We start from the raw sequence: 12,938 nt of genomic DNA, 5'->3' as shown, positions 1-12,938 counted from the left end.
ACTCACTCAGCGCCCATAAATTACTCAATTTCTCAGCGCCATCAAAGCTAAAGTATGTAACACACAATATTTTATTTTAGTTTCCTCAGACTACATTATAACAATAAAAGAAGATAAAATAATTTTTTATAAATAATTTTTTGTTTTTTTGGTGCACCACAGGGGTGTCATATAGAGCACAGTGCAGTGGTTAAAGGGTTAAGGCACACATCTAAAAGCTTTATTATGTCTATCAATTCAACTATGTATCTCAACTGCCATATTAAGCATGGTCACATTTTTAAGTTACCCCATTCACACTTTGCATATTTTCAGTATACTCAGTTATTAAGCTTAAAGAAAATTAAGATATTAAGGTATTTTTCATAATTATTAGCCAATAACATAATATAATCACCACTTGTTGTTCAGAGTGATAAACCAAGTGCATGTACTTTCAGCCGGTGCTATGGAGTTTTAAGTAAATATTGACAATGTTGCACTCACCACCATGTCTCCATCACTTGCCCTATCCACCAGCTCCTCAAGCCTCATAATCCCTGATGGTGAGGATGCCTAGGATGCCACCACAAGAATTGAATAACAAATACAAATGTTCCACAATTATGGACCTTAATTTTATTAGTGTATTAGTCATTCATAGTTGGGCTCATGAGGGAAGAGGAAAGAAATATATTACTGCACTCTGCAAGTTGTAAGTAGCAGGGAAGACTTTAACGTGTTAAGATGACAGGTAAAAGCAAGGGGTCTATAAGACATTAAGTAAAAAAAAAACAGAATTAAATGTAATGAAATGCCTATTTCTGGCAGGCCCTCGGTGGCTCCCTTAAACTATGCAACGCACCTGCAGGCCCTCGTCTGGTTTGCGCAATGCACTTTCGGGTACTAGTATTTGTATTTTTCACATACCATTCAAAACTCCCACGGCTACATGGGGGTTCGCATCAGCTTCCTCAGGGCTCTTGTAAACAGACGCCATCTTTAAAAAACCAGCGTTGAATGTAATAAAACGCCATTTTCTGGGTGAGTCCTGGAGGCTTCCCAGAGCTATCCAGGCTGAATGGATTTGTATAACTTTCTTGCATCAGTCAAAGTGCTTGGAGTTCTTGCCTACTGGCGACCACGAGCCAGAACCTGGCCCCCTTCAGAGAGGCACAAGGAGCAATGGCCTATAGAAACCCCCCTGTGGTTGGGAGCATTCTATGTCTGCCACTGACCGGGATAGGCACCCAGAAAGGTAGGCGCTCCAAAACAAACCACTAATCTGGTGAAAATATTGCTACCAAAAGCCAAACAAGTGGACAGAACTCCCTAAACAAAATTATCACACTAGTATGATGTTATCACGTCGCCGCGCCGCCACTGCGCAACCCCACCCCGCTCCCCAAGAGGGAGAAGGGGGAGCCCCAGACCATCCGTGCCGGCAATCCAACTGGCAGTTCTTAGGCTGGATGTCAAAATATGCGAAAAACACCGCCGACCAGAGGGAGGGAGGGATGCCGGGGAGCCTCCGGTACACACCCAGAAAATGGCGTTTCATTACATTCAACGCTGATTTTCTGGGGGCAGCCCCGTTGGCTCCCCGGAGCTACCTCACCACAGATAAGGGAAATAGGGAAAGATCCGGGAGGCGGACGCCACGTGCTCTAACCTAAAATTCCAAGACCAGGACGGCACCAGAAATGCAGGAGCAGGCCTGAGGTGAAACAATGTTCAAGACAGCAAGCGGAACGGAGCAGAAGGAACAGCAACCCCGAACGCAACCTGGAGCGGCTCCGCCAGCACCACCAAATACGAGGCGACAGTACAAGGTCCCAGATGACGGTCCCGGAACAACCCCAAAGAGAAGACAAGCTAACCCTTTTAGAGACGGAAGGACCCTTTGCAGTGATAGGAAAACCGGAAGGACCACTGGGAAAACCATACACCGCTCCGAGACGAAACACGCAGGTGGGAGACCAACAACGAACCTACCAGTGCCAACACTAGCGACGCGAAACGAGAGACAAAAACCCGAGACACGAAAACTCGAGGGGAAGAACGATCCAGCCCTGTTCAGAGCTGGACCGATCCGCAAAAAGAGGCGGAGCCATGGGAAGACCCACATGACCGGAAGTGAGGAAAGCAGCATGTCTTGCCAAGGCAGGCAAAAGCCAAAAGGAACAGCCGCCAGGAGAAACAAGGAACCCAATCCCAGTGAGCCGAAAAAGAACCAATCCGGGCAAGCAGAAACGCCCCATCCGGGAGGAACCCCCCCCCCCCCCCAGGACCCCTGAAGGTCCAAAGCCAAACACCAAGGCGCCAGTGCCCAAGCAGAGGCTAATGAGGGAAATGAGCACCACGAACGAAAGTGCAAAATGCAAATTGAAAAGAAGCAGCATAACCAGCACCAGCAGGGAAGAATGACACACACACGTCCCCAGGGTATCCATGAGAACTATGCAGAACGTGAACCGCAGGAAAGCAAATACACAAATTATGTAAATAAGCAAATTATGTAACCTGGTGTCCCAGGTTACATAAAGGTTCAGGGAAGAGTAAAAGCAAATAAAATACAATAAACAAGTAAAAGTGAGTGAAAATAGCTGAGTGGAAAAGTTTGTTTTGGTCTAGAACAAAAACAAAGATGGCCGCCGCCACCACCCCCACTGAGAATGTTGACACACCAACAGATGATAGTTTCAAAGGATTCTCAACACAAGATATAAGGAAAGGAGGTGTTCTTGGCAGGTTAGAGATAATTGAGGATATGCAAAAGAAGTATGAAGAAAAAGTGCTTAAATTGGAAGAGGACAATGGAGCTCTTTGGAGTGAGCTTTGCACTCTTAAAGGGAGTATGCTGCAACAAGGTAAGATTATTACTGCATTAACAGACAAGGTAACAAATCAGGAGGAGCAAATCAAGGAACTAGTGAAAGAAAATGAGGCATGGAAAGTGAAGTGTGGTGACTTTGAAGAAATAAACAAGAAGATACTCATATGGTGAACAACTCCAAGCAAGCCTAAGGGCTAACATAGAGTTAGGTAAGGATCTCCAACTGGAAACTTCACTGACAACTCACATAGAGGAGGTGAATAAAGAACTAGAAAAGTATAAAGAAGAAATAAAAGCGACATATGCTGAAGTTGTAAAAGAGAAAGAGACTATCAAAGAAGTGTGTTCGGAAGTCAAAACCAGAAATGACCAACAAGAAGCAGAAATTAGGCAAGCAATTAGGAAAGAACTGGTTACCAACAGTAAACTGGTACAAAACACTGCAGATAGAACTAAGTCCATAATCATTTTTGGATGTTTAGAGAAGGAAATTTCATCTAGGGTGGACCGAGCGGCAGAAGAGATGAAAATCATAGAGAAAATAGTAGGTTTAGGAGAAGGCTCAAAGGAAAATGTCAGTGATTTTAGAAGAATAGGAAAATATGAGAAAGAAAAAAACCGCCCCTTAAGGGTGACGTTTAATGGGGTGAAAAACATGATGGAAGTGCTAAGAAATGCCAGGAAACTGCAGAGTGATGAGGTTGGCAAACTTTGGTCAATAAGACAAGACCTCTCCAAGGAAGACAGAGAAAAGCTGAAAATGAACCTAATTGAGGCAAAACGTCTAAATGGGGATAGAAATGAAGAAGACAGAAACTCTTTTTTTTACAAAGTGACAGGGACTGGAAAGCTTGTGAAATGGTACATAAAAACAAAGCAACAAGATCATTAGTGGAAGGGGGAGTAAAGAGCAAAGGAAAAGGGAACATGTTCCTGAAAATTGTATATACCAACATAGATGGAGTGAGGTCAAAAACTTTGGAGTTGCAAGATGTAATCCAGCTTAGGGTCCCAGATATTGTTGCATTATCAGAGACAAAACTTGAAGGAAATATAATAAATGAAGTCATATTCCCAAGAGGCTATTCAGTTTGGAGACGTGACAGGAAAACTAGGAAGGGAGGAGGAGTGGCTGTACTGGTGAAAAAACACCTGAAGGTAAAAGAGTTAATATTTGAAAACCCTCGAGATATTGACATACTGTAATGGCATTGCAGGTCTGGAATCAAGATGATAAGCTGATAATTGTAAATACCTACAGCCCACCAGCAAGCAACACATGGACAAAGGAAGAACTGGATGACAAACGAGAGGGCCTCATAATGGTCATGAGAGATATTATTGTACAAGCAGATAAAGATAAATCACGACTGTTGATACTGGGGGACTTCAACTTTAGAGCAATAGACTGGGAGGCCTATGAAGCAAGAACGGAGGACTTTTGGACATGCAGATTTGTGAACTTCATTCTGGAGACATTCTTGTATCAACACATAAAGCAAGCCACAAGAATGAGGGAAGGAGATGTACCGTCAGTACTGGATCTAGTATTCACCAGGCAAGAAGAAGAGATTTTTGACATCCAGTACCTTCCTCCCTTGGGAAAGAGTGATCACGTCCTGTTAGACATTAAATATGCTTTAAGATATCATCTAGAAGAAAATGGGGACATTGAAACAGTTGATAAACTCGATTTAAGGAGAGGCAACTATGGGGAACTTCGAATTTTTTTTAATGAGTGTAACTGGACAGAATTGTTGATAGGCAGGGAAGTAAATGAAATGTATGCCAAATTTTTAAAACTATACGAGGAAGGCACACAAACATTCATACCAAAACAGAGATGCAGGGCCAGAAAACAGGATTGGTTCGACAGAAATTGTGAGAGGGCAAGAGACCAAAAGACACAAAAATGGAATCAGTATAGGAAGAGGCCAAACCCCCAAACATACCAGCGATACAAAGATGCGAGAAACAACTATACAGCAGTAAGGAGAGAGGCAGAAAGAAATTTTGAAAAAGGGATAGCAGATAAATGTAAAACAGAACCGGGCCTATTCTACAAATTCATAAAGAACAAATTGCAGGTACAGGATAATATACAGAGGTTGAAAATGGGAAACAGATTCATGGAAAATGAAAAGGAAATGTGCGAAACATTAAATGAAAAGTTCCAAAGTGTGTTTGTACAAAATGAAATCTTCAGAGAACCAGACGCAATAAGAATTCCAGAGAACAACATAGAGCGGATAGAGGTGTCTAGAGATGAAGTGGAAAATATGCTAAAGGAGCTCGGTAAGAACAAAGCAGCTGGCCCAGATGGCGTTTCACCATGGGTTCTGAGAGAATGTGCATCTGAGCTCAGCATTCCACTTCACCTGATCTTTCAGGCATCCCTGTGTACAGGAATTGTAGCAGACGTGTGGAAACAGGCTAACATAGTTCCACCAGACCCAGAAAAGTGGCAGCAGGGAAGACCCCCTCAATTATAGACCTGTATCATTGACGAGTGTAATAGTGAAAGTATTGGAAAAACTAATCAAAACTAAATGGGTAGAACACCTGGAGAGAAATGATATAATATCAGACAGACAGTATGGTTTTCGATCTGGAAGATCCTGTGTATCGAATTTACTCAGTTTCTATGATCGAGCCACAGAGATATTACAGGAAAGAGATGGTTGGGTTGACTGCATCTATCTGGACCTAAAAAAGGCTTTCGACAGAGTTCCACATAAGAGGTTGTTCTGGAAACTGGAAAATATTGGAGGGGTGACAGGTAAGCTTCTATCATGGATGAAAAATTTTCTGACTGATAGAAAAATGAGGGCAGTAATCAGAGGCAATGTATCGGAATGGAGAAATGTCACAAGTGGAGTACCACAGGGTTCAGTTCTTGCACCAGCGATGTTTATTGTGTACATAAATGATCTACCAGTTGGTATACAGAATTATATGAACATGTTTGCTGATGATGCTAAGATAATAGGAAGGATAAGAAATTTAGATGATTGTCATGCCCTTCAAGAAGACCTGGACAAAATAAGTATATGGAGCACCACCTGGCAAATGGAATTTAATGTTAATAAATGTCATGTTATGGAATGTGGAATAGGAGAACATAGACCCCATACAACCTATATATTATGTGAGAAATCTTTAAAGAATTCTGATAAAGAAAGAGATCTAGGGGTGGTTCTAGATAGAAAACTATCACCTGAGGACCACATAAAGAATATTGTGCAAGGAGCCTATGCGATGCTTTCTAACTTCAGAATTGCATTTAAATACATGGATGGCAATATACTAAAGAAATTGTTCATGACTTTTGTTAGGCCAAAGCTAGAATATGCAGTTGTTGTGTGGTGCCCATATCTTAAGAAGCACATCAACAAACTGGAAAAGGTGCAAAGACATGCTACGAAGTGGCTCCCAGAACTGAAGGGCAAGAGCTACGAGGAGAGGTTGGAAGCATTAAACATGCCAAAACTAGAAGACAGAAGAAAAAGAGGTGATATGATCACTACATACAAAATAGTAACGGGAATTGATAAAATCGACAGGGAAGATTTCCTGAGACCTGGCACTTCAAGAACAAGAGGTCATAGATTTAAACTAGCTAAACACAGATGCCGAAGAAATATAAGAAAATTCACCTTCGCAAATAGAGTGGTAGACGGTTGGAACAAGTTAAGTGAGAAGGTGGTGGAGGCCAAGACCGTCAGTAGTTTCAAAGCGTTATATGACAAAGAGTGCTGGGAAGACGGGACACCACGAGCGTAGCTCTCATCCTGTAACTACACTTAGGTAATTACACTTAGGTAATTACACGTCCCGGAAAAGGAACAAAGAAAAGCCGGAGCCAGGACCAGAACCCAGCTACCTGTCCCAAGAAAAGGAACCAGTAGGAGAGGAGCGGAGGCCCGAAAGGCCACAACCCCCTACAGACAGTGCAACACCGAAGCCTGCAGTGAGATACAAAGAAAAAGCGAAGGAACTCAGTACCAAAACGGAACACCGGGGTAGTCCAAAAGCAGAGAACTGAACATAGACAGAGGCTCACCCGAGAACCCAACATCAGAATAGTCAAGAAGCACCGACCCAGATACACAGTCATGTGTAGCATAGGAGGAGGAAAAACGGAAAGAGGCAAGGAAAACCCCGAAGACGGACCAAGGAGCGGCCGGGAATGCAATGCACACGACCAGCCACAAAATGTGTAGTGGAGGGGGCACATAACCAAGGGACAGCATGGATATCAGGGTGCAGCCAGGCACCAAAGTCAGGCAAGGCATGAGTGTCCAGAGATCAGAAACCAAGCAAGGAAGGACACAAACAAGGACCGAGGGAACGAAGGAGTGTCCAAAAATAGGGAAAAAACCCAGGTGTCGACCAAACAAAACCAAAAACACAGAAATGCGGGGCAGAGCCCCACAGGACAACGAAGAACAAGATACATGGACAAAGGAAAGACACTGAAGACACACGCAAGGTGTCCAAACAAAACACACAACACCTAACACCCCTGTTAGGAGCCATCGATGCAACCCTGCCAAGCAGGGAAGTGACAGAGTAAACAAGGATGGAGCAGTGACCAAGGGTGGGACATGTACAAGGGGACACAGGAGGAAGCTGAGTACCCAAAGGAGCCACAGACATGAAAAAGAACCCGATCAATGTCAGAGGAGATAGTAATTGGAATGCACTAGGAAGTGATGTGGTGGAGGCAGACTCCACCCACAGGAACATAGAGAAGATAGAGCCCAGTAGGCTCTGGAAACTGCACACCCGTCGACCGACAGGAGAGAAAGGCGGGACCAAGGAGCCAAAGCTCAACCCCCGGAAGCACAACTAGGCAAGTACCCCACCAAAAGTCGAGAACCAGCACCAGGTCGACAGAGGCGCCAGACAGGACAAACTCACCTGCAGAGCAGTTGCACAACCATGCCACAACACAGTTACACAGTTTCAAGTGTAGATATGATAGAGCCCAATAGGCTCAGGAACCTGTACACCTGTTGAATGATGGTTGAGAGGCGGGACCAAAGAGCCAGAGCACAACCCCCGCAAGTACAAATAGGCGAGTACAAAAAGATGAGTACAGTCGAGCCAAGTAACATACCAGGAGCATCGCTAGTGGTGCACTCAAACGCCATGCGAATGAGAGGCAGTAGGCATTGTATGTACTGTTACCTGAATAAAAACTGGATGTCTAAAGTGAAATATGTCCAGAGGCGCACGACCAGTAGAAGACAAGGAGCAGTACAGAGGGAGAGGTGGCGCCACTCCAAGCAACCCCACACCCAGAAGCAGAGGAAAGAATGAAGTGAAGTCCCCGTATATAAAATCCAGAACACCCCCCCCGCATCTAGAGGTCTGCGACTGGAGAGAGAAAATGAGCAAGAAGCCATAGAAAACCAGGATAAACGACGAGGAACACACGAGCACACCGCCCAGAAACAACACAAACACCCTAGCCTCAGCGCGTGAGGTACGAAACGCACCACCCATCTACCGATGGCATGGCTTGTACACCAGGCGGACACACACATTGTACATACACATAATGTATAGACACATCGTATACACATATCATACAAACACCAGGAAGGTGTACATAACGAAGACAAGGGACGTCAAAATTGGAAGTAGAGATGATGCGAAAACAAAACAAGGCGAAACCAAAGCGAAAGAAGACAGAGGACGGAAGGGAACCAATGAGTCCAAAAAAGGACCAGAGGGAAACCTCACCGGAAGTTAACAAACGTCTCAATAATAGTAGAAGATATGAAGAGGTTCGCGAACCAACAAGAACCACGACAAGCAAGCACAAATTATGAGAAAAATCAAGACGGATGAAGATAGACAGAGACTACAGGATGACCTGGATAAACTAGAGGAATGGTCTAGAAAATGGCTGCTAAAGTTCAACTCAGGAAAGTGTAAGGTGATGAAATTAGGCGAAGGGAGCAGGAGGCTGAACACAAGGTATCATCTGGGAGGTGAAATCCTGCAAGAGTCAAATAGAGAGAAAGATTTGGGGGTTGATATCACACCGAACCTGTCCCCAGAGGCCCACATCAAAAGAATATCATCAGCGGCATATGTTAGACTGGCTAACATAAGAACTGCCTTTAGAAACTTGTGTAAGGAATCTTTCAGAACCCTGTATACCACTTACGTAAGACCAATCCTGGAGTATGCAGCTCCAGCCTGAAGTCCATACCTAGTTAAACACAAGACAAAGTTAGAGAAGATTCAGCGGTATGCCACCAGGCTTGTCCCGTAACTGAGAGGAATGAGCTACGAGGAAAGGCAAAAGGAGCTGAACCTCACATCCCTGGAAAACAGAAGAGTTAGGGGAGACATGATAACCACCTACAAAATTCTCAGGGGAATTGACAGGGTGGACAAAGACAAATTCTTCAGCACGAGTGGGACACGAACAAGGTAACACAGGTGGAAACTTAGTACCCAGATGAGCCACAGAGACATTAGAAAGAATTTTTTCAGTGTCAGAGTAATTAATAAATGGAATGCACTAGGAAGTGATGTGTTGGAGGCTGACTCCATACACAGTTTCAAATGTAGATATGATAGAGCCCAGTAGGCTCACCAATCTGTACACCAGCTGATTGACAGTTGAGAGGCGGGACCAAAGAGCCAAAGCTCAACCCCTGCAAGCACAATTAGGTGAGTACAAATGCACGGAGGTACATATGGAGAAAAAGACACCCCTGATCAAGGGATATGCAGGGACCCCGATACAATGGGAACAGTATCAGACCTGCCCAAAATGCTGCGCGTACTAGTGGCTTTACAAGATTGTAAATACCATGCTATGCATCCTCACAAACCCAATGTACCTTCTTGTATATACATAAATAAATAAAATAAAATGATTTATTTATTACTTATATTTATTTATTAATAAAATAAAATAAAATATCACGACGTAAGCGCAAAGGGTGAGGAAAAGGGAGCAAAACACACCCCGAGGAACAACGGGACCAACGAACCCGAAGGGACACGGAACCGAACCCATGGAAGGGTAGATCCGAAACCAACATGAACACAGCGGGGGAAGGAACAACCCCACTCTGAGGAACTGCTACCGAGGGTACAATGACCCAAGAGGGGCAAAACAGGGCCGAGGCCCCCCAGGCAACCCTTCCCCAACCCTAGGAACCTCTACGGCAAGACCCGGGGCCGAGCCACACCCCCCAGCGTGACAAGGAAAAGCTGGGGCAGCCGTACAAACACTAAGGAAGGTCAGACCCATACGGCATGGCTGGAGAAACAGACTCTAATGCCTCCGCCGCCACCCTGGAAGAGGAAAACCCCCTGAAATCGCCTGAGTCTCAACTGAACCAGACCCCGCTCCAACCCCGAAACCCGCCTACGGTTCGGAGCAGGAAGCAAGGAAAGAAGTGTGCAGAACAGAAGGGCAAGAACGACGAGCAGAAGGAGCCAGAGCTGAAGCGACCCCCACCCCCAAAGTCCGGACCCCAACAACCAAACGCGTCAGCCTCGAGGCATCCGGAGCCACAACCAAGAGCGTTGCAGCAACCTACACCTAGCAAGCAACGCTGCAGCCGCCTGCACCCGATTATCATGACCAGTGGCCTGCGTGAATGATAGCGCGTCCCGACAACACCCGTCGCACAACTCCGGGTCATAAGAAACAATGACCCAACAGGTAGCATGGTGGAGGCACAACAGGTGAGTGTCACCCTGAGACAAGGGGACAGATCAACCGTCAAACTCGCAATACGTGAGGGGGGACTCCAGAACACATCCATAGGACCATGGAGCCCCCGTGAGGTTTCCCAGGGCCCTTAGTCTTGGGTACACGCTAAGGGAAGGTCAGGCAGGGTACAGTGAACCAGCGCCCAAGTCTACCAAACAAACTTCTAAAAGCTGAACCCCCGGGACGTGTCCACTCACGGGGGCCAAGCGGGGAGAACCACCAATAGAAAATAATGAAAGAAAAACACCTAGAACAATAAAGGGGAACCATAAAGGCAGATCCCACCCCCCACCAGGTAAAACAAAAACAAAAGAAAAACCCAGCAAGAGGACAACGTACCCAGGCGGAACAGAGCCAGCCGCTGTTATTGGTGAAAACTAGCTGTGTAGTACCCCGGCCGCTGTTATTGGTGAAAACTAGCTGTGCAGTACCCCGCGCCCCTACCAGTGATGAAAATTACCCCCTACCCAGAGACAAACCAGGGCAACAAAACCCCAGCCGACTCCAAGGGTGGCCCAGTACCGAGCAGTAAAGGACACAGCGGAGGCAGAACCCAAGGTGACTTGTGGAAGGTGGTCCCAAGGCCCAAGGGCAGTACTTACAGGGCACCTAGGGAAGAGAGCCCTAGGCACATGCAGCTCGAGTACAGTGGAATCTCACACCCCACCGGTAGAGACAGCCCACACCACAAGGCACAGAACTAAAACAAAAACCAGAGCCAGAGGCACTCAACCGGCCAGTAATTCCATCAGCCAAGAACTGCCAGTTGGATGGTCTGGGTCTCCCCCTTTCCCCTCCTGGGGAGGGGGGGGGGGTTGCGTAGACAGCGGTGTGGCAACGTGATGACGTCATGCTAGTTTGATCATTTTGTTTGGTGAGTTCTGTCCACTCGTTCGGTTTTCGGTAGCAATATTTTCACCAGAAAAGAGGTTTGTTTTGGGGCGCCTACTTTTCTGGGTGCCTACCCCGGTTGATGGCATACATAGAATGCTCCCAACCACATGCGGGTTTCTATAGGCCATTGCTCCTCGTGCCTCTGAGGGAGCCAGGTTCTGGCTCGTGGTCCACGGTAGGCAAGAACTCCAAGCACTTTGACTAATGCCAGAAAGTTATACATATCCATTCAGCCTGGATAGCTCTGGGGAGACGACAGGGCTCTCCCCAGAAAAAATCATGATCCACATTCCCAGATGTGAGAGCCGCAGTACTGAGTGAGCAACCAAGGCCGGCGCATGCAGCATGAACTCACAGCACTGCTGTTCAGCTTGTGACCACAGCATCGCCTAATAATGTCAATATTATATATATATATATATATATATATATATATATATATATATATATATATATATATATATATATATATATATATATATATATATATATATATATATATATATGCGGAAAATCCACAGAGAAATATGAAATGAGGTGAACGTTTCGGCTTTGTTAAAGCCTTTGTCAACACCAGACTGAGTCAGTCTGGTGTTGACAAAGGCTTTAACAAAGCCGAAACGTTCACCTCATTTCATATTTCTCTGTGGATTTTCCGCATAAAATGATCAGTGTTTTGTGATCGTCAATTGCATATATATATATATATATATATATATATATATATATATATATATATATATATATATATATATATATATATATATATATATATATATATATATATATATGCGAACAAGCCTGAATGGTCCCCAGGACAATATGCAACTGAAAACTCACACCCCAGAAGTGACTCGAACCCATACTCCCAGATGCCACGCAACTGGTATGTACAAGACGCCTTAATCCACTTGACCATCACGACCGGACATAATGAGGTGATAGCCGAGGCTATTTGAACCACCCCACCGCCGGCACTCGGATAGTAATCTTGGGCATAGCATTTTACCAAATCACCTCATTCTTTGGGGCACACGTGAGGAACACAAATGCGAACAAGCCTGAATGGTCCCCAGGACAATATGCAACTGAAAACTCACACCCCAGAAGTGACTCGAACCCATACTCCCAGGTGCAACGCAACTGGTATGTACAAGACGAATGTATGTATGTACGTCTTGTACATACCAGTTGCGTTGCACCTGGGAGTATGGGTTCGAGTCACTTCTGGGGTGTGAGTTTTCAGTTGCATATTGTCCTGGGGACCATTCAGGCTTGTTCGCATATTATATATATATATATATATATATATATATATATATATACAGTACAACCTCGATTCAACGTACCCCGATTCAACGAATCTCCGGCTAGTTCGCACACTTTTCAGGCCGAATTTACTCACCCGGTTCGACGAACAATGGTTCGCCGAAGCGAGGGATGTTCGGATTTGCTTACGATGTCCAGACAGAGTTCACA

The 12,938-nt window shown here is 45.1% G+C and overlaps 1 protein-coding gene across 6 annotated transcripts in view; it reads right to left on the bottom strand.

The window, feature by feature from the left end:
- Window positions 1-12,938, bottom strand: part of IKKepsilon (I-kappaB kinase epsilon) — a 395,291-nt gene that overhangs the window by 100,136 nt on the left and 282,217 nt on the right. For 4 of the 6 annotated variants that reach the window (XM_069315600.1, XM_069315599.1, XM_069315601.1 and 1 more), the window contains one exon: window positions 487-555. The exons of the other annotated variants lie outside the window; for them this stretch is intronic. In XM_069315600.1, the coding sequence (XP_069171701.1) occupies window positions 487-555 (69 nt within the window). The remainder of the gene's footprint in view (window positions 1-486; window positions 556-12,938) is intronic. 6 annotated transcript variants of the gene reach the window in all.

Source organism: Procambarus clarkii, chromosome 81 (assembly GCF_040958095.1).
Source record: "Procambarus clarkii isolate CNS0578487 chromosome 81, FALCON_Pclarkii_2.0, whole genome shotgun sequence".
Lineage (NCBI taxonomy): Eukaryota > Metazoa > Arthropoda > Malacostraca > Decapoda > Cambaridae > Procambarus > Procambarus clarkii.
Note: the sequence above shows the minus strand (reverse complement) of the source record. Positions and strands in the feature narration are given on the sequence as shown.